This window comes from Erythrolamprus reginae, chromosome 1 (assembly GCF_031021105.1).
Source record: "Erythrolamprus reginae isolate rEryReg1 chromosome 1, rEryReg1.hap1, whole genome shotgun sequence".
Taxonomy (NCBI): Eukaryota; Metazoa; Chordata; class Lepidosauria; order Squamata; family Dipsadidae; genus Erythrolamprus; species Erythrolamprus reginae.
This window is the reverse complement of record NC_091950.1, coordinates 246137597-246157445: the sequence shown is the minus strand read 5'-3', so window position 1 is coordinate 246157445 and position 19849 is coordinate 246137597. Positions and strand designations below refer to the sequence as shown.

Genomic DNA, 19849 nt, shown 5'->3' with positions numbered 1-19849 from the left:
ACGATAATGCTGCAGCTGCTGGTCGAACAATTCAAATCTCTGCTATTCTAATGCACGAAGTAAGGTCTAGTGCTGTTGTTGCTTGCAAAGGGACAAGGGCAGAAAAATAAAATGCCAAATACAAACTGTAATCATATTCTTGTTATTGAAATGCATACTACCCACGAGGCCCCCAGTCAGATCAGGAAACAGGCATCTGCATACTGAATTTGAACTACAGAAAAATCTTCAAATGTCTCTTATCAGTTGTTGTTCTTTATTCATAAAAGAGAGTGTCCTTGAAGCCAGTACATTGTGGGTCCTGCTGGATACCGAATGAGATGTTTTATACTGGTTTTCTCCATGCTTCCAATTGAGGCCGTGTTATTTAGATTGAGATGTTTTTTCACATTATCTTTAACTTGCTTTGCCCATATTATCTTTGGTGCTGATGTTGGAGTTTATGCACGTCACTTTCTGATGATATCACTCCTGAAGTGACCATTTAAAAACATTCCCAATTTATTTATTTATTTATTCATTCATTCATTCATTTATTTATTTATTTTAGTTTGAGTCCTCGGAGAGGGGCGGCATACAAATCTAATAAATTATTATTATTCTACTCAATTGTGAAAATTTTTCCTAAAATGTTTAGCTTCCTTATGAGCATTGTAAAATTCAGCAACAATTGTCACAGCAGCAATTAAACATTTCCATTTCATAACACCACAAGACTCCCTACCAGTACTTCATTTCATTTATCAGATAGGTGTACAATGCATAATTCATAAGTGTTTTTAATAGGAAAGTGAACACAAGAACAAGGGGACACAATCTGAAGTTAGTTGGGGGAAAGATCAAAAGCCATATGCTAAACAAGCAAATAAAATAAATAATTCTTGCAGAAGGCTTTTATGGACATGTGTTTAGTTTTCAAGGTTTTTCTTTAAAGTTGGCCAGTACACACTGTTGAATGTTGCTTGAAAGCCAAGAAACGCAGTGACAGTTCGTCACATCAAATTCTCTCTCCCATTAGTGGTCTGGTGATGAAAATTTGGTCACAACCCCCCAAAATGTTGGTTAGGTAGAAATGGGCTGCAGTTCGTTAGTTATCTGTTCCTGCTGTTTCTGAAAGTAAATTGAATCATCCTCACGAAGACCTTTCCAATGATTGATAGAAGGCTTATATACCAATAAATTTGGTACTAGAGCTGTCATCTTTCTTCAAAGCAGTGATGTACGTGCTCCTTTCCATGCAATGGAGAGATTTTCTGAGTGCCAACAGTCAGGTTAGGTTAGGTTAGGTTAGGTTTATTGGATTTATATGCCGCCCCTCTCCGCAAACTCGGGGCGGCTCACAACAATAATAAAAAACAGTACAGTACACAATACCAAATCCAATGCCCACCCATCCAGTTCCAATTTAAATTAATAATCTCATAAAAAACAGTATACTGTATATAAAAAACAGGCACACAGTCAATCAATCAACAAAACAACATGGGCAAGGGGGAGGTGTTTTAGTTCCCCCATGCCTGACGGCAAAGGTGGGTCTTAAGGAGTTTATGAAAGGCAGGGAGGGTGGGGGCAATCCTAATCTCAGGGGGGAGCTGGTTCCAGAGGGTCGGCCCCCCCACAGAGAAGGCTCTTCCCCTGGGTCCCGCCAGACGACATTGTTTAGTCGACGGGACCCGGAGAAGGCCAACTCTGTGGGACCTAACCGGTCGCTGGGATTCGTGCGGCAGGAGGCGGTCCCGAAGATATTCTGGTCCGGTGCCATGAAGGGCTTTATAGGTCATAACCAACACTTTGAATTGTGACCGGAAACTGATCGGCAGCCAATGCAGACTGCGGAGTGTTGGAGTGATATGGGCATACTTGGAGAAGCCCATAATTGCTCTCGCAGCTGCATTCTGCACGATCTGAAGTTTCCGAACACTTTTCAAAGGTAGCCCCATGTAGAGAGCGTTACAGTAGTCGAGCCTCGAGGTGATGAGGGCATGAATGACTGTGAGCAATGACTCCCGGTCCAAATAGGGCCGCAACTGGCGCACCAGGCGAACCTGGGCAAACGCCCCCCTCGCCACAGCTGAAAGGTGTTTTTCTAATGTGAGCTGTGGATCGAGGAGGACGCCCAAGTTGCGGACCCTCTCTGAGGGGGTCAATAATTCCCCCCCCAGGGTAATGGACGGACAGATAGAATTGTCCTTGGGAGGCAAAACCCACAGCCACTCCGTCTTGTCTGGGTTGAGTTTGAGTTTGTTGACACCCATCCAGGCCCCAACAGCCTCCAGGCACCGGCACATCACTTCCACTGCTTCGTTGACTGGACATGGGGTGGAGATGTACAACTGGGTATCATCGGCATATTGATGATACCTCACCCCATGCCCTTGGATGATCTCACCCAGCGGTTTCATGTAGATATTAAATAGCAGGGGGGAGAGGACCGACCCCTGAGGCACCCCACAAGGGAGAAACCTCGGTGTCGACCTCTGACCCCCCACTAACACCGACTGCGACCGACCGGAGAGGTAGGAGGAGAACCACTGAAGAACAGTGCCTCCCACTCCCAACCCCTCCAGCCGGCGCAGAAGGATACCATGGTCGATGGTATCGAAAGCCGCTGAGAGGTCAAGGAGCACCAGGACAGAGGACAAGCCCCTGTCCCGGGCCCGCCAGAGATCATCCATCAACGCGACCAAAGCAGTTTCCGTGCTGTAGCCGGGCCTGAATCCAGACTGCTGAGGACCTAGATAATCGGCTTCATCCAAGGACCGCTGGAGTTGAAGTGCCACCACCTTCTCGACAACCTTCCCCATAAAGGGAAGGTTGGAGACTGGACGGTAGTTATTAAGCACGGCTGGGTCCAGGGAAGGCTTCTTGAGGAGGGGGCACACAACCGCCTCCTTATAAAGTGGCGGAAAGGACCCCCTCCCCAAGGAGGCGTTGACAATCTCCTGGACCCAGCTCCGTGTCACCCCTCGACTGGCCGAAACCAGCCAAGAGGGACACGGATCCAGTAAACAGGTGGCGGAACTCACAGCTCCAATGGCCTTGTCCACTTCATCAGGTGTCACCAAGTCAAACTCCTCCCAGACAGATGGACAAAGACGTTTAGCCCCAGTCACCTCGACTGACTCATTGTCAGTCGACTCTGTTTCACAATTGGAGTCGAGGTCCGCTCGGATCCGGGCGATTTTATCAGCGAAAAACGTGTTAAAATCCTCGGCACTACTCTGCAAGGGCTCCCCAACTCCCCTCTGATTAAGAAGGGAGCGGGTTACCCTAAACAGAGCGGCCGGGCGGGATTCCGCTGATGCAATCAAGGCGGCATGATACGCGCATCTTGCCGCCTTGAGCGCCACTTTGTAAGTCTTAATATGAGCTCTTACAAGTGTTCGATCGGATTCGGACTTACTCTTCCTCCATCGCTTCTCCAGACGTCTCTTCTGGCGCTTCAACACCCGGAGCTCCTCGTTGAACCATGGAGCTCTACGGGGTCTAGTGCCGCGGAGAGGTCGCAACGGCGCAATCCGGTCAAGAGCCTCCCCTGCAGCCTTGTTCCAGGCCTCAGCAAGAGACTCTGCCGAACTGTGGACAAGTGTATCTGGAATAACCCCAAGCGCCATCTGGAAGCCTTCTGGATCCATCAGGCGTCTGGGGCAGAACCTCCTAATTGGTTCCGCCTCCCTGCGGGGAAGGATTGGAGCCAGGAAGTTAAGTCACAGTAGGAAATGATCTGACCACGACAAAGGCAGCACTTCTAAGCCCCTTAATCTCAGATCATTACTCAGTTGCTCAGAGAGGAATATCATATCGGGTGCGTGCCCACCCTCGTGAGTCGGACCCTGAACTACTTGAGTCAGGTCCATGGCTGTCATGGTGGCCATGAACTCCTGTGCCAGTCCAGAGGAACCGCCGAGCGACGGCAGATTGAAGTCCCCCAGGACGATAAGTCCGGGGAACTCCACCGCCAGCCCGGCCACCTCCTCGAGCAGCACAGGCAGGGCTGTTGACACGCAGCTGGGAGGCAGGTACGTGAGTAACAAGCCCACCTGAACCCCTAAGTCCAACTTCACCAGGAGGGACTCGCAACCCGCAACCTCTGGAGCAATGAGCCTACGCAGGCCAAGACTCTCCCTGGCTATAATAGCCACCCCTCCCCCCCTTCCCTGGGGTCGAGGTTGGTGCCATACCCGAAACCCAGCTGGGCAAATTTCAGAGAGAGGAACTCCTCCCTCCGGGCCCAGCCAGGTTTCGGTCACACAAGCCAGGTCGGCCTCCTCATCCAGGATCAGATCCCGGATGAGGAGAGCTTTATTTACCACCGACCTGGCATTGAGTAGCAACAACTTGAGCCCAGGGCCAGAATTACACTCATCACCAGTGCTTTGAGTTAAGCTCATGGAGCCTGAAGAAGGGATCGCTACTAAGCAGCGATTCCTCCTTCCCCTGGAACGGCTAGCTCCATGGCTTCCGCCATACCTGCCTCTCCCCAGCAAGACCGGGATATTTTGACCCTCTGCCACCCCAGAGATAAGTGTCCCCTCCCCTCCTGCCCCTCCAGCGTCAGGTGTGCCAAAAATTCCATTCATGTCATATTCATTCATTCCATACATATTATAATCCCTCCCACCCACTCCATTCCATCTATCACTCCTCTCCCATTCATTTTCATTCACAGTATTCCATTCATTCCAATAATTACTAAAATAGTCCCATTCATTCATGCCATCACCATCCTCCCATCCACTTAAAAATCCCCACAATAATTTAATTAAAAAGAGTTAATATAAAACTAATAGTTCATATTATTAAAATATTAATTATTAAAAATATAGATAAATATAAATAATAAAAATAAAAATATAGGTAGAAGATATTTCAACAGGTCAGTTAATTAATCAATTAAGCCAAGTTCATATAGATATCATCCAGTCTAAAAAGGTGAGTCCGAGGGATGTATGATGTTATTAGTAGGACAAACAGTCCTGAGTATAAACTCTGTCCTCTGTCCTCCCAGGTTTTCTCTTTGCCACTGTCGTTATCAGCTTTCTCACCTCCATGACACCCCTGGTCTCTCATGGGTCGCCCCAAATGTCTACCAGTACCTCTGCTGTTATTTGAGAGGTATCTCTGTATCTCCTCAATGCAGTCACTGAGTTTTCACCAATTCTGAGTGCGTCAGTCATGACCTCCTCCATTCCAACTCTTTACCATTTCTCAGTAGTTTAATTGCCACTTTTACTTCGTCTATCGTGGGCTCTGCATTCAAGGTCTGATTTTTCTAGTGTTTGAATGAGTATTGGGTTTTACTGGCAGTTCTTTACAATTGCACAGTTATTGAAAAAAAAAATAACATCCTGAAAATTAGTCATCTGAAGATCTTACAATATCCCATCTGCCTAGTTGATTTAGTCTTTCCCTGTTGACATCCGAGAAGAGTAACAAACACATTGTACCTGTGTTTTTGTGACTGTATTCTGTGACTCCAGTTCTAGGGTCATGGAGTTCCAGTCTGCTTTATGCCCTGCAATTATTAGCTGGTGGCAAATGTTACATTTTTTATATTTATATTTTTATATTAAGCTTTTTTTTATTGATGTTTACAAAGTTAAAAATATAAACATCAAACAATGTAAAGAGAAAAGATAAAAAAGTGTTAAAGGAATAAAAAGAAAAAAATAGACAATTGCTTTTAGATAAAGATATAAAACAAAAAAGACTGAGGAAAAAAACCCCCTCTAGTATAAAAACATTATATAAATACTTTTAATGATGTTTTCTCCCCTTCTTTTCCATTTGGAAATGTTTCTCAAACTGCTAACTAAAATATTAATTGGGAGAGTTATTTGTCAATACCTGTTTTACGTTATTTTTGTCAGTTTTATTGATTTTGGTCTCCAACTTTAGGGTAATTCAACTATTACCACATTATAACATTATGACATATATCTCAATGTTGTCATGTGATAATCTCAAGCACTGAATTCCTTCTTGCCAACATGATGTCTCTATTCCAAGTGGTTGTGCAGATGTCTAATTTTGGTATAACAAAGTAAAAGTGTAAGCAGCCTTTTGGCCATCTGCAAACTTTCACTAGCATTCTGGCTAAGTTATGTGCTAGGGTTGACACATCAAATGCCCAAAATTTGGCAGTATTTATATGTATGGTTAGTTTGCGGTCCATAGATTAATGTCTGCAGCTGGTCTCAACTATGGAATGATGTACAGTATAACAAAGAAATCTTGTTAATGCAAAATACAGCTTTAATATTAAACCAAACAGATAATTTGGATAGTCTTAAAATTCTAATAGAATAATTTGAGTTTTGAACTCTATGAATCTCAAAAAAATTCTTTGTGCCGGAGTTCTCTTTAAATTTGTTTCAGTAATTCACCCAAAATTGTTCATGAGAGAATCCACAAGTGGTTCTACACTAAAATTATACCATATAAACAGTACCATTTCTAAATGATGTGGGTGGGACTGCCAGCAAATGGGTGCACATTATGCCTAATCTGTCAGTTCTTTTAGTTGAAATTTCTAATAAAACTGGGGGAAAACATCCCCAAATCCTTTTTAATGAATGCAGTTGTCAGTTTATCATCTATTTTCCTAATCACCTAAGGTTTGTTATTGCAAAATGCTCAAAAGTTGTTATCTCTGATTCAGAAGTACTTAAAAATGTGGCAACTAAAGAATGGAAAAATGTCATAATTCCACAAAAGGCAGCTTTTTAAAATTCTACAATACAGCACAAGTAATTGGTCACCATTGCATTAATTATATATTGTTAATTGATCAGCATTGATTTCTTCTGGACAGGACAGACTGCTGCTAGTTTCAGAACAGATGAAAACCCCCCCTCTTTGGTTAACTTTACTTCATTTTGCCTCATTTGAATGGAAAGACACTTCTTTTTTTAGTGATAATAATAATAATCATAATAATAATAATTTAATAATTTATTAGATTTGTATGCCGCCCCCTCCGAGGACTCGGAGCGGCTCACAACAACAATAAATACAATAGAATACAAATCCAATATAAACTATATTAAAAAACCCATTGTTATTAAAAACTAGCAATTCTAAAACAATCACACCAATCTCATGTTAAGTCAGGAAAAGTGAGGGGAGAAATTAATCCCTCTGTGCTTGGCGGCATAGATGAGTCTTCAACATCTTACGGAAGGCAAGGAAGGTGGGGGCAATTCGAATCTCAGGGGGGAGTTGATTCCAGAGGGCCAGGGCCACCACAGAGAAGGCTCTTCCCCTAGGTCCTGCCCGATGACATTGTTTAGTCGACGGGACCCAGAGAAGGCCGACTCTGTGGGACCTAATCGGCCACTGGGATTCGTGCGGCAGGAGGCGGTCCCGTAGGTATTCTGGTACGATACCATGTAAGACCCTTTGTTTCAATAGGATCAAAGTGGAGGTACCCATAGCTATTATTTATATTCAAGAAACGTCTAACCTTCTCTTTTATGTGCTTCATTTATCTGAAACAATAGGTTCTTTGGTGCAAAACATTAACCTGTTAAAAATATCTTTTCCAAGCAGATAAATCATCGAAACTTCCAGGATATACAATAAACACAATTAGAAAGTAATTAACTAAAAACATTGTAACTTGAAATATGCTATGCCTTAACCCTGGAGACTATGGTGATTATCCATAATTCCTGAAAGGATGCATTCTGCAGAAATAAATCTCTCCTATATTGTACCACAAGAGTGATTCCGAAAATAAGGTGAATGGGTTTGCTCATAAAAAAGAAGGATAAAGACAAAAACTTTTATGGGTTTAAAATTCAAATACTACTAGCTTCAATTCTGCCCATAAATCAACTGGGCATTGCCTCAAATATTTAAGTGCAGGCACAATGTAATACAAGCAGTGTATGCCCATTAGCACATTCTGAACTACAGGTGATACCTCGTCTTACAAACGCCTTGTCATACAAACTTTTCAAGATACAAACCCGGGGTTTAAGATTTTTTTGCCGCTTCTTACAAACTATTTTCACCTTAGAAACCCACTGCCGCTGCTGGAATGCCCCACCTCCAGACTTCCGTTGCCAGTGAAGCACCCATTTTTGCACTGTTGACTTCCGTGTTTTTGTGATGCTGCAGGGGAATCCCAGCAGCTGAAAAACAGGAGCTTCGCTGGCAACGGAAGTCCAGAGGTGGGGTTTTTCAGCAAGGGGAGCCTCAGTGAAATCGCAGCATCGCAAAAACACAGGTCTGGAGGTGGGGTTTCAAGGACTTCGGTGTTTTTGTAATGCTGCGATTTCACTGATGCTCCCTTTGCTGGGAAACCCCACCTCTGGACTTCCGTTGCCAGCAAAGCGCTCATTTTTGCGACGCTGGGATTCCCCTGCTGGGATTCCCTGCAGCATCGCAAAAACACGGAAGTCTGGAGGTGGTATTTCCCAGGGAGGGGAGCCTCAAGGAAATCCCAGCAGCGCAAAAACGGGCGCTTTGGCTGGCAAAAGGGGTGAATTTTGGGCTTGCACGCATTAATCGCTTTTCCATTGATTCCTATGGGAAACATTGTTTTGTCTTACAAACTTTTCACCTTACGAACCTTGTCCCGGAACCAATTAAGTTTGCAAGACAAGGTATCACTGTATTTAATTTTGGGACTCCCTTCACAAGTACTATATTAATAGGAATATTTACAGGATTCCTTGAGATAATCTTCAACATTCATAAAATCTGATCAACTTCAAAAAAAATAAATTTAAGCTAATGTATAACTGTTACCTGATACCGCCAGAAAATCATCAATGGAAGTGATGTCATCCACAGCATCTGTTAACACACGCACTTGCTTTTCCCACTGTTCTTTAAACATCTCCATGTTTTCTTGAGCCAGTTTACTCTGGGGCTTGGCAGCCAAAGCCAATGCTGCATTAATTACCTGCAAAGCAAAATGTCCACAGTTGATTTACCAATTTTCACACCATGTCTATTTTTCTATGAAACTGACAAGTCAAGCAGCAAAAGCCGTTCTCCTATGGCAGAGGTGTCAAACTCGTGTTGTCACGCCATCGTCATGTGACAATATTGGGACTTTCCCCCCTTAGCTAAACTGGGTGTGGGAATGGACCACATGTGCCACATCTGGCCCGTGTGCCGCGAATTTGACAACCCTGTCCTACGGGATGGAGTCTGAGAAAGCCAAGCGATTCAGTTAAGCTAACTAGAGGCATATTTGGATTTGACCATTTCCCAATTGCTAATGCCTCTCTTATGCTACGTTACATGTATTTTTATTATTAGTATTATTTTAAATCCATAGCCCACATTTTCAACAGGGCAGCTAAGAAATCAAATGCAAAAGAACCTGAAGTCTCCTCCCTATGTTAGTAAATTTTGGTTTCCTCAAGATGTTTTGGAAGGTTTTAGTTGGTTTATGTCAGGGGCAACTAGCCTGAACCATTCACAAATAAGCCCAAGTAGATATTTTATTGTTGATCCTTTATATTACAAGAATCTCACCAGACAGCCTGCCTTCCCCTTGGGAGGGGCAAACGTAGGCCTAAACAGTATGTCCTCACACATTCCCCCCCCCCCCCGCAGACTGACTCTAAACTATTATGTCTCTTTATTCTCCCTGGAGGGCAATGATTCCACCATAATTTGTGTGCTGTGGTTTTATTGGCTGTCTTTGATGTACAGTACTGTTATCTTTTTCACAGCTTGTGTTGTTCGTGCCATAGCGGGTAGACTGGTGAAGATTTTTACTCACCGGTATTAGGATTTGGTCCTTGAATAGAATGCAATCAAGTGATAGAAGCTGTAACTGGCTATCAGTATAAGTGATTTGTGCTTGGCAGGGGATGAAATTGGCTTGCCATGACCGTATCCCGCCTACTATAAATCCCATTAATTGGGGAACTACAATACCCTAACTAGCTGAAGTTTCTGAATGCCCTTCAAAGGCCATCTCAAGTAGTATATATTATAGTTCTGCTCAAGACTCATTCCTTCAAGCAAGACAGAGTTTTCTGCCAGGGCTTCATTTCCATAGGGATGAAGTCTTAGGAATAAAGCAAGTTTTGGGCAGGGCCAAAACCAAGGACTTGTACACAGTTGTTTTCTATGATGCATTTATTAGTGACCTATTGAGTGAATGATAAATTGAATGTTTTAAGTTTTTAGGATCTTTTAAAGTCTTTTAACTGTAATTAATTGGATCAAATTGTTTTATTAGGTATTCTATGTTTGTCGTGAGCTGCCCCAAGTCCATGGAGAGGAGCGGCATACAAATCCAATTAATAAATTTTAATAATATCCTTTTCTCTTTCTTTAGTAGTAAGCTTCATGGAGAGCTTTTATGAGTCATGTCATCTCCAATGTGTGTGTGTGTGTGTATCCTGAAATAATGGGTTGCATACAATTGGCCTGAGAAAACAGCTATAGATAGCTTTCCCCTATGTTGTGGTGTTCAAACCTGTATCATTCCTGCTGGAACTGTCATGCTACTAAATTAAATGTTTTACACTTTTTAATAAATTACTTTTAGAAACATCCAGCTTCTTGAATACAGCCGATAAATGTATGGTTTTAAAAAAAAAAAATAGCTACTTGAGTGAGCTTCTGTGTTCTATCTAAAAATCAACCTACCCACAAAATTGTTCTTTCAGACAATAAATTAGATTTTTCTAAAGGTACTTATGTTCCGCAGCTCTAATATGAAATTGGAACATGAATATGATGCATCAAGCTTGCAATTTACCTGAGGACACAGTGCTTCAAGCTGACTTGCTGACATATGAACCAATTTCACACCTTCTTCATTGTTTGAGATAGAACAGGCCAAGTTGGCAACCTGGTTAAAAAGAGAACATTGATTAAATTTCTATCCCATCTTTCCACCAAAATGGTCTTCAGGGTAGCTAATAACAACTTACAATTTTTTTAAAAAATGTAAACATATATTCATAACATTGTAAGACTGTTGTCCTGTAATTCTTTCATAAGAATCTAATAAAATCTTTTATAATTATCCAGGCAAATTTTGGCAATGAAGATTAGTTTAACCCAGAGGTCTCCAAACTTGACAACTTTAAGACTTATGGACTTCAACTCCCAGAATTCTCCAGCCAGCTATGCTGGCTGGAGAATTCTTGGAGTTGAAGTCCACAAGTCTTAAAGTTGCCTAGTTTGGGGACCCCTGGTTTAACCTAAGGGTGAAATTCAAATTTTTTCGTTACCGGTTTTGTGGGCGTGAATTGCTGGGTGAGGCAGGGGAAGGAAACTGCAAAATCCCCATTCCCTCTCCACCCCCAGGGGAAGGATACTGAAAAACCTCCATTCCCATCCCACTCTCGGGACAGTCAGAGGCGGTATTTGCAGGTTCTTCTAACTATTCAAATCCTCCGCTACCAGTTCTCCAGAACCAGTCAGAATCTGCTAGATTTCACCCCTGGTTTAACTGAACAGATTCAACGATATTCTTAATTTTGCCCACTGTACAAGTGAAGAGCAACTTTTAAATATGTAATCCCTCGCTACTTCGCGGTTCATCTTTTGCGGATTCGCTATTTCATGGGTTTTCATAGGGGGCTTAAATCCATTAAATTTTTTAAAATCCATTAAAAATTCATAAAATTCTTCTACAGTACTATTGTACTCTATTAAAGAAACTGGTAGGATATCCCATGTAGTTCCAGCTGAGAAACATTATAGAATGACTGTTTAATGCAAAGGGTGGGTTTTAAAAGTCCAAATACTCGTTAAATACATTTAAAAAAAAATCTTTCCTCTACTTCACGGAAATTCGTTTTTTCACGGGTGGTCTTGGAACGCATCCCCCGCGAAAAACGAGGGATCACTGTAATCATCTAATTATAACATAATAAGATTAACATCTACCATTTTATGTCCTACTTGCACTTTGTTTTTCTGGCTGCTTGTGCAAGATCACAATCCAACTTAGCACAGTACAGCACAGGGGAACTCAGTCCTTTATTGTGTTTAAGACCTGCTCACCTTTTACAGTTTTCTAAACTACACAACTTGTGTTGCTACTTTTGTGAATTTCACTAAACAAATCTGCTGCCAAAGCCTTTTTGTGAAACAGCTGACTAGTGATAAATACAGAGAAGGAATGAGGGAACAAGCACTGTTGGGCTTTGGAGTGATGGCAAAGGCAGAAGGCCCTGAGAGAGGAATGTGAAGAACCTGCAATGAACCACCTGCTAGAATTCCACTGACCTCATGAGGTAAAAATACACGGAGAATTCTACCTATAATTGCGGTTAACCATTTAACTTCTCAGAGGAATGTGGTATATGATCATCTTCTCTTCGTGTGCAAGCAGTTCATATGTATCCAACCACAATGCAGAAGAGCCCACACTGCTGCCAACTGGTGCAGAAAAATACCACAACCAGCTGTGTCTAGAGAATTGCATGGAGATTTGTGCTGTTGTCTAGGGACAAGTCTTTCCATTGGCTTTCTTGCATGGTAGTTAAAGGTCACACAAAGGCCATACTTTGTTATTTTTAAGTGAACGCGTTTTATATTTTGGAGCATGCTCTCATAGGGCATTCTATAATGTTTATATATATTAATTGACAACCATATGACCAGCCTGCTACTGAAAGCCTTCGTTTGTGCATAGAAATGCACAAAAGTGGTGCAAAAAGACAAGAACAGTGTGTCTATTCTTCTGGGAATTGGCAATCTTTTCCCTCCATTTTAGCAGTAATTCCCATGAAGTTAAAGCTGACTAGCAAACCAGATGGATCTATCAGCAAAAGAAACAAAGGCAAATACAAGTCTATCTGAAAACAACTCATACTAACCATGTGCTCCATTATCAAATTAACACCCTAACCTCCCACAAGAGGAGCTGTTTAAGAACATTGTTCGAGTACAAATGCAATGCAAGAACGCAAAACACCAGAAAAAGAACAATGCCACACAATATATTCCATCAAAATGGAATACGAATGCAACTTTATCAACATGTTTCTACCCATTCAACTACTACAGCACAACCAACATAATGAACAGAATACTACCATAGATCAAAACATGTCAGAAACCACCAAGATGCTATTACAATCACATGGCATTACCATGGCACAAAACCCAGCCAAAGTCCTCAAAACCTCTTAAATAACCCAAAAGACCTATTAGTCAGAGAAGAAAAGGAGCGCTGGTCTTACCTGCTTTCCACTACTCATAGGGTGGAGCCAGCATTTAGGAGGGGCTGTCCTCGTCCACTCAGAATGAGGGCCGAGTCTGTTATTTTTGACAGGATCTGCCCTCCTAGGACCCAGCTTTGACGAATCTGAAGAAGCAGACTCAACATGGCTAGTCTCTGGATAAAGTCAATAATACATAGGCTCTCCTTCCTTGGAACAGCCAACTATGTCTAGACAGCATATCGAGACAGTGCGGACAAAGGAGCACTTCCCAGTCCAAATGAACGAGAAGCATCCAGAAATGGATTTCTCACGGGTGGGGCTGAATGCTGGCTCCACCCTATAAGAAGAGGCATATCAGGTAAGACCAATGCTTCTTCTCCATCGTGGATGGAGCCAGCATTTAGGATGGGACATACCAAAGCCCAACTTTCCGCAGGTGAGAATAGAATAGTCCAAGTCCGTTTTGGTGGGATTCCTCGTGGAACCCTCTGCGAAACCCTATGGCCAAAAGCTGCATCCGCCGACATGTAAAAGTAGATCTTGTGGTGGTGGATAAACTGAGAAGGCGATGCCAGACACACCCACTCTAAGACTGGCTGAGTCATCCAGGATGCAGAAGTCACTGCCCTATGCCTAGAGTGGGCCATGACCCCCACAGGCCTCGTCATCACAGAGAGCTTGTATGCCCTATTGATCATACTGCATATTCAATAGCCAATACTCGTGGAGGAAACCTTCAGGCCCAACGACTGCAGCAGGAAGGCAGGTCTTCAGGTCCGCGAACCAAGGCCACCTCAGCCAATGAGTCACAATCAGGATCACCTCTGCACACTCCTCCAACACCTTCTTGATGACCTGTGGCAGAACGGGCAGGAGGGGAAAGACATACAGTAGGCCTGGCAGCCAATGCCCTTTGAGGGCGTTCATCCCTTCTGCACTCTGGGACGGAAATTGAGAGAAAAACCTCGGCAAGTGGGTATTCTCTGGAGTTGCAAACAGGTTGACCTCTGGGGAACTGAAGCAGCTCGTAATGTCAGGGCCGAAGGACGGGTGCAGGGGCCACTCTGCATGGTCCACCATTGACCGACTGAGCCAATCTGCTTGGGTATTGGAAACCCTGGAGATATAGTCTGCCAGACTCTGTCCTCATTCTGAGTGGATGAGGACAACCCATCCTGAATGCTGATGTCAGCACCCCAAATAGCATCTGAGAAATAAATCAGATTCCAGTCCAAATCTCTCATCCAAGGTTTGATTTATTAACAGGGCCATGTTGGTCACACTGTTGCCATCCCGATACCAACTTCCTTCCAGTACCTCACCCATGTTAAGGTTCATCCTTCGTCCCCACCCCCACAAGTTCATCATGAGGACCAGTCAAGTGCAAGGATGATACCGACCACCTCCTTACATCTGCTGGTGCAGAACAAAGGATGACCTTGGACTCTAAGAAAGGAATTTGTTGTGGCTACTAACTTTCCCTCTCATCAGCTACCTCTTCCAGTTCCCGTGATACTATTCTACTGTGGCAGGCCAAAGTCTCTAACTCCGAATGATGGCTTCGAGAAAAAAGCTACAACTTACAATATAAGGACTCTAACAGCAACTATGTAGGACAGACAGGCAGAATACTAGTAGAACGTGTATACCATGAGCACCAATTAGCACTCAGAAAATACAATGAAAACTCACAATGAAATCTCACACTATATGGGCACATTCAATCATAGTTTCAACTAGAAATCCAAAACACTAGGGAAGCTTGGCATCAGCCATCAATAGACACATAGAAATAAACCAGATTTACACAACATTCATAAAAATTAAGACGGAAACATCCTAAACATTTTTCTTCTCTTCGTAGACAGAACTGACAACTGACATTATCAGATAAGAAGGAATTACTGTCAGACAATCATGCAGAGAACAATAACTTAATCAAGAAACTACTAAGTAGAAAACCACATCCCACCAATACTGGCAGCACAAGCTACTGTATATAAACTCATTCACACTAATGATGTTAACTAGTTAGATAATACAACATGTTCAAGCAAACAACCAATAGAAGAGAGCACCAAGGACTCCATAGTTCAATCCTGAACTATATATATTCCCTTTTATTGGCAGATGGCCTTTATTGATGATTTTTTTCTCTCTCTCTCCTGCCCCTACCAAATAACAAGACAAGCAATCAAAATGCATTTTAATATGTTTTAATTAAAGGGAATATTTAGTGTCATGGAAATAGCCTTTGTACATTTTTGGTGGCATTTCTTGAAGTCCCAACTATCCCTAGGGCTAGGAAACACTCTTCAAACTGAGAGAGAAATCACACAAAATTAATTGTTTTTAGGCATTTATTTACACTGTGCATTTATCTTGTTTGCCATGTTTTAAATTGTCCAGATTCAGTTTGAAGTCAAAATCAAATAGGTCAATATTCTAAAACATTAAAAAGTGTTTGCATTCAAAAAGCAGCAGTTTCACATTCAAATTGAAATATTTTATGAAGCTCCATGCTAAAAATGCTTTACACGCATCTGAATATAATTATTTCTTGATATTTATATTTTTGCTATGATCCCTACATATACGGTAGGTGGTATTGTGGGGTGGGTTTTTTTTTTGCAAGGATCATCTTACAGAGATCAATTCTGCCTCATTATGACAGAACTGATTCATTTGGTTATTCATAAATTAATCTTTTTTAAAAAACAAGTGTGCTCTGCAGCGGTGATATATTTATATCAATTGAATTTTTGTTTGCGCATAAGAACCCAACTATGAGGTAAGAGTCACAGATTTCTTCGCTTGCTATATTATTTGTGTTTTCATAAATATGACTATCTAAATTTAACAGCTCTTATGAAAGGAGAATATTTGTAGCTCAGGGTTGAAATGAGGAGTCCTCCTCGGTGCTTTCTGAGCGCGCTTGGTTTCATGCAAACTTTTTTTTTACCCTAACTAGGTAACATCAGCACTGAGGACCCCTTAACAATCTCTCCAACAGAATGAGGTAAACATCAACAAAGAATTAGAAAATGCTAGGAAAAAACTTCCTCTTTCCTCTCCATTACTAACTTTCGGCTTTTATTTATTTATTTATTCATTTGTCCAATACACAAATATATAGAAAGAAAGATAGATATGTGATAATATAAAAGAGGGTGGAAGTGAACTTAGAGGAGAGGATATATGAAAGGAAGAGAATATATATGAAAGGTGAAAGAAAGGAAAGGCAATTGGACAGGGGACGAAAGGCACTCCAGTGCACTTATGTATGCCCCTTACTGGCCTCTTAGGAACCTGGAGAGGTCAATCATGGAGAGTCTAAGGGAGAAGTGTTGGGGGTTAGGGGTTGACACAATTGAGTCCCGTAATGAGTTCCACGCTTCGATAACCCGATTTTTGAAATCATATTTTTTACAGTCAAGTTTGGAGCGGTTCGTATTAAGTTTGAATCTGTTGCGTGCTCTTGTGTTATTGCGATTGAAGCTGAAGTAGTCATTGACCGGTAGGACATTGCAGCATATGACTGCAGCTTTGACTTGTCTAAAAGCATAATTCACTGGTTCTTTTTAAAACCATGCTCAAAGAGAGCCAAATGCATTGGATCATGGATGGCTGCTTTCTTTACATCTCCCTATAAGGGTTGGGCAGATGTTTTATTATATAAAAATAAACATATAAAAGTGATATGAGTTTCCTACATCCTATTCTATTGCTATCTTTATAACTGACATATATATTATTATTCAATTATAATGACAGTATTTATACTAATGTAGTATTACTACTACTTCATATACAGGTAGTCGTCAACTTACGATCCGTCACTTAGCAACTGTTTGAAGTTATAATGGACATCTCCCCCCAAAAGTTATTTATGGCTCAGTTCTGAAATTAAGATGGCCAGTCAGCACCCAGTCTGCATTTACAGTTTTTTTGTAGTGTCCTGCAGTCACATGACTAAGGTTCATAACGTTTCCCCCCAGAAACAGGTATTTTTTCTGGAGGGGAAATGTCCATAACAAATAATGAATTTGCGTAATGACCACTGGGGGAAAAATAAATCATAAAATTAGGGCCGATCAAGGGATGACCCACTTTTCAATCTTAATTGCCAGGCTCAATTACGGTGGCAAGTCAAGGATTGCCTGTACTGTATTCTATTATTATTATCTATTACTCTGTCATAAGACTCCATATTATTATTCGCATGATTCAACATTTCTTCCTTAAATTTATTTTGTCTTCAGTCTCTTCTCTCTCTAAGATTCCCCCCCCCCTGTTAACAGAAAGCAAGTCTTTTACATTGTGCTTTCTCTTTTATGTTCTTTTGAACGGTCCTATTCTTCTGAAGGAAAAATACCGTTGATTTGGCTACTGTTCTCAAGTTTGCTTGAAGCTGCACAGCTCCAAAACACCTATGTCAAGGTTCCTGCTTCATTGGCAACTCTGCTGGACTGACATGGGGCGGGGGAAGAAAGGGAAAGAAAGGCAAGGCTCAGCTGGGAAGGAAAGAGGGCAGCGCAGGTGCCTGCATTTAAAAACAAAGAAACAAAGAAACAAACGGCTCTTACACACAGCCCACCCTAAAAAACCCACAACTCTGAAAAAAGAGAAATTACTAAAGCTTAAGACAGGAAAATATTTATGCTAAGCCTTGACGTTTCTCCCTCTCACATTTCTTTTTCTGAAAATTATGGTGTTATACCTGTTTGATATTGTGGAATATAAAAACAAAAATAAATTTTCCATATTGTAATACAGCATTCATATTTTCCTGTTTTATAGCTTTTGTCTACTTGGTTTTTTCCCCCCTAAATGTAGAAAAAGGTGGTGTACTAGAGTATAACACAGTGATGGGGAACCTATGGCATGGGTGCCGCAGGTGGATGCGGAGCCCTATCTGCTGTCACGCGATCTATTGCCCTAGCTCAGCTCCAAGGTGCGTGTATGTTCCGACCATCTGATTTTTGGCTCGCACAGAAGCTCTGGAGGGCCTTTTTGGCTTCCAGAGAGCCTCCAGGGGGATGTGGGAGGGCGTTTTTACCCTCCTTCAGCTCCAGGGAAGCCTTTGGAGCCTGGGGAGGGCAAAATACGAGTCTATTGGGCCCACCAGAAATTGGAAAACAGGCTGTTTTCGGCCTCCAGAGGGACGGGGGAAGCTGTTTTCACCCTCCCCAGGCATTAAATTATGGGTATGGGCACTCGTGAATGTGCAATAGGAGGCGCACATGCTTTTTTGGCACCCAAGGGAAAAAGGCTTTGCCTTCACTGGTACAACATATACAGGTAGCCCTTGACTTATGACCATTCGTTCAGCGACCATTCTGAATCATGTCAGCACTCAACCAAGGGACATATGACCCCTTCTCTGGAGTTACAGCCCCTGCGATCACAAGAATAAATTCAGGTGCTTGGCAATCTCCCTGGGCTTACAAACAATGCAGTGGTCCTTTCTTATCTTCCCCCTCTCCCCTTCATCTAAGCTCACTGGGTTCCTGCAAGCTTGGCCCTTCTTCCAGTCTCACTGGGTCTCTGCAAGCCTGAATCTGCTTCCTATCCTGCTGGTCCAACATCTCTGTTAGTACAGGGTACATGATTGTTAGGGATTGCCATTGTAAACTGCATATTGTAAACTGTACCAAACTTGTACTTAAAGGGTTAATGTGCACTCAAAGAGTTAACTTGTACTTGAAGAGTTAATATTGAAGGCTGTTTGGTCACTTCCTCATTGAAGCTATAAAAGCTCATTATTTTGCTTTACTTTACTTTTGCCTGAGACAGGGGAGTTGTTTTTCTAAGCTCCGTGCTTGTGCTTTATCTATATTGTATTCTAGCTTTGTGCTTTATCTATACAGTGATCTCTCGGTTAGCGCGGGGGTTACGTTCCAAGACCTCCCGCGCTAACCGATTTCCGCGTTATATTGGATGCGGAAGTAAAACCACCATCTGCGCATGTGCGCCATTTTTTTCATGGCCGCACATGCGCAGATGGTGGAGTTTGCGTGTGGGCGGCGGGGAAGACCAAGGGGAGGTTCCTTCAGCCGCCCAACAGCTGATCTGCTCCGCAGCGCGGAAGCAGCGAGGAGCCGAAGATGGGGTAAAGGCAAAGGGGAAACCCCATCTTCGGCTCCTCGCTGCTGTCGCGCTGCGGAGCGGATCAGGTGTTGGGCGGCTGAAGGAACTGAATGTCCCTTGGTCTTCCCGCTTGCCGCTTGCCAGTCCACACACGCCCCCCTGGATGAGCCGGCCACAGGGGCGAGGGGTGGGGATGAAGGGGCAGGACTTCCCGGGCGGAAGGCATGCTCGGCTCTGCCGCTCCAGCCCCTTTCGGCCGAGCAGCCAGGGAAGTCGAGCCAGGCGTGGCGGCGGCCTGCGCCGATGTTCCCCGCTGCGACGGAAGGCAGTCGCTTGGCTAGGGAGGCTCGGCCGAAAGCGGCTGGAGCGGCAGAGCCGAGCACGCCTTCCGCCCGGGAAGTCCTGCCCCTTCATCCCCACCCCTCGCCCCTGTGGTCGGCGGGAATGAAAGGGCAGGACTCCCTGGGTGGAAGGCGTGCTCGGCTCTGCCGCTCCAGCCGCTTTCGGCCGAGCCTCCCTAGCCAAGCGACTGCCTTCCGTCGCAGCGGGGAACATCGGCGCAGGCCGCCGCCACGCCTGGCTCGACTTCCCTGGCTGCTTGG

The 19849-nt window shown here is 43.2% G+C and overlaps 1 protein-coding gene across 1 annotated transcript in view; it reads right to left on the bottom strand.

The window, feature by feature from the left end:
* CTNNA1 (catenin alpha 1) overlaps positions 1-19849 on the bottom strand; it is an 86336-nt gene that overhangs the window by 16691 nt on the left and 49796 nt on the right. Inside the window, exons 10-11 of the mRNA XM_070732702.1 lie at positions 10736-10828; positions 8758-8914 (exon numbers count right to left, since the gene is read on the bottom strand). Of these exons, the coding sequence (XP_070588803.1) occupies positions 8758-8914; positions 10736-10828 (250 nt within the window). The remainder of the gene's footprint in view (positions 1-8757; positions 8915-10735; positions 10829-19849) is intronic.